Here is a 1,359-nt window from a genome sequence, read left to right as displayed (position 1 = left end):
TAAACACTTCAAAAACATATCCTATCTCTGCTGCTTATTATCTCAGATAACACACCTGTAAATGCTTTTTATAGCACCTGGCACCTCGTGTCCAGTTCAACTGATGCATGCAAAAGAGCTGTTTCCCAGTTAAAGGCAGTAAAACACCAAACAAAAGGAGTTATTGTGCAGCAGCTGTAAAATAGCAAACAGATAACAAAGCACCTTAGTTGTAACCAAAAGATGCACAGTCCTTATAGATAAGAATGAAGAGGTCAATACCTTGGTGTACTTGGACTGTTGACTTTGAATTCACGTCTTGGCTGCAGTCACGTCTCTCCTGTTCCTGTTCTGCACATCTAGTCACTATAGAGTGTCTTCTGCTTAACAAAGCAGAAATGACACAGTGTCTCACTGCGTCCTATAGATCAGAATTTCTAGGTCATTTAAGTGTTTCACTGTCACATAACATCCTGTCTGTCTCTCCAGAATCAGACAGGAGGAATTGTCATGGTGAATTTCTACACCGACTATGTGACCGAGAGCAAGACTGCTTACATCTCAGATGTTGCTGGTAAATTACTGTCATGATCATGACAACTGCTATAAACCTGGTGAAATATTAACATTTATCATTCTTTTTGTAAGAATAAAAAGTGTCTATCCACTTTATTGCAATGTTTACTGCTTTCATCATAGATCACTTTGACCATATAAAGAAAGTGGCTGGGGCAGGCATCATTGGTTTTGGTGGAGATTACGACGGGGTTACAAGGTGAGTTCAATACTCTCATATGTTGACTTGAAGATGAGCTTTGTGTCAAAAGACTGCAAAGCTGGGCTGAAACAGTCAGTAAAATACAAAAAATAAATATACACTAAGCGCGTCAATATTAAAGTTAACTGAGCATGTCTTCACATGTTGTCCTCTCAGACTACCGGAGGGTCTGGAGGACGTGTCCAAGGTCCCCAGAGTGGTGGCTGAACTACTGAAGAGAGGATGGACTGATGAGGAGGTCAAAGCTGCTTTGGGAAAAAACCTGCTCAGGGTCCTGAGCAAGGCTGAGGAGGTGAGTGTGTCTCACAAATTGATGATGTCATCAGGGTTATCTCAATTTGGGCTTAAAGTTTAAAAACAGTGTGAGTTACAAACTGAGGTTGTAAAGTTTGAAAAACATGCAGGTTAACCAGGCTGGGAGGCCTTGATGCTATACTCATGTCATATGGGTTGGATTTTAGAGCACTGGTTCCAAAACTTTTTGGGACATTTTTTACAGTTTACTTCTTCGTATTGCTTTTTGGGTCATTTCTTCAACATGCCATTTATGGTGTTTTTCGGAGTCTTTGCAATGGCATGTTTCTGCACTATTTATAAGGTTT

At 40.3% G+C, this 1,359-nt stretch overlaps 1 protein-coding gene across 1 annotated transcript; it reads left to right on the top strand.

Annotated features, from left to right (window-relative positions):
- Nucleotides 1-468: 468 nt before the first annotated feature.
- LOC121940399 (dipeptidase 1-like) lies at nucleotides 469-1,049 on the top strand (the record flags this gene model as incomplete). The annotated part of the gene is made up of 3 exons (XM_042483179.1): nucleotides 469-553; nucleotides 679-754; nucleotides 914-1,049. Coding segments are annotated over 3 exons (297 nt in total), but the record flags the coding sequence as incomplete, so codon positions are not given.
- Nucleotides 1,050-1,359: the final 310 nt, after the last annotated feature.

Source organism: Plectropomus leopardus, unplaced genomic scaffold (genome assembly GCF_008729295.1).
Source record: "Plectropomus leopardus isolate mb unplaced genomic scaffold, YSFRI_Pleo_2.0 unplaced_scaffold8594, whole genome shotgun sequence".
NCBI lineage: Eukaryota > Metazoa > Chordata > Actinopteri > Perciformes > Serranidae > Plectropomus > Plectropomus leopardus.
This window is presented reverse-complemented; position numbering and strand designations above follow the sequence as displayed.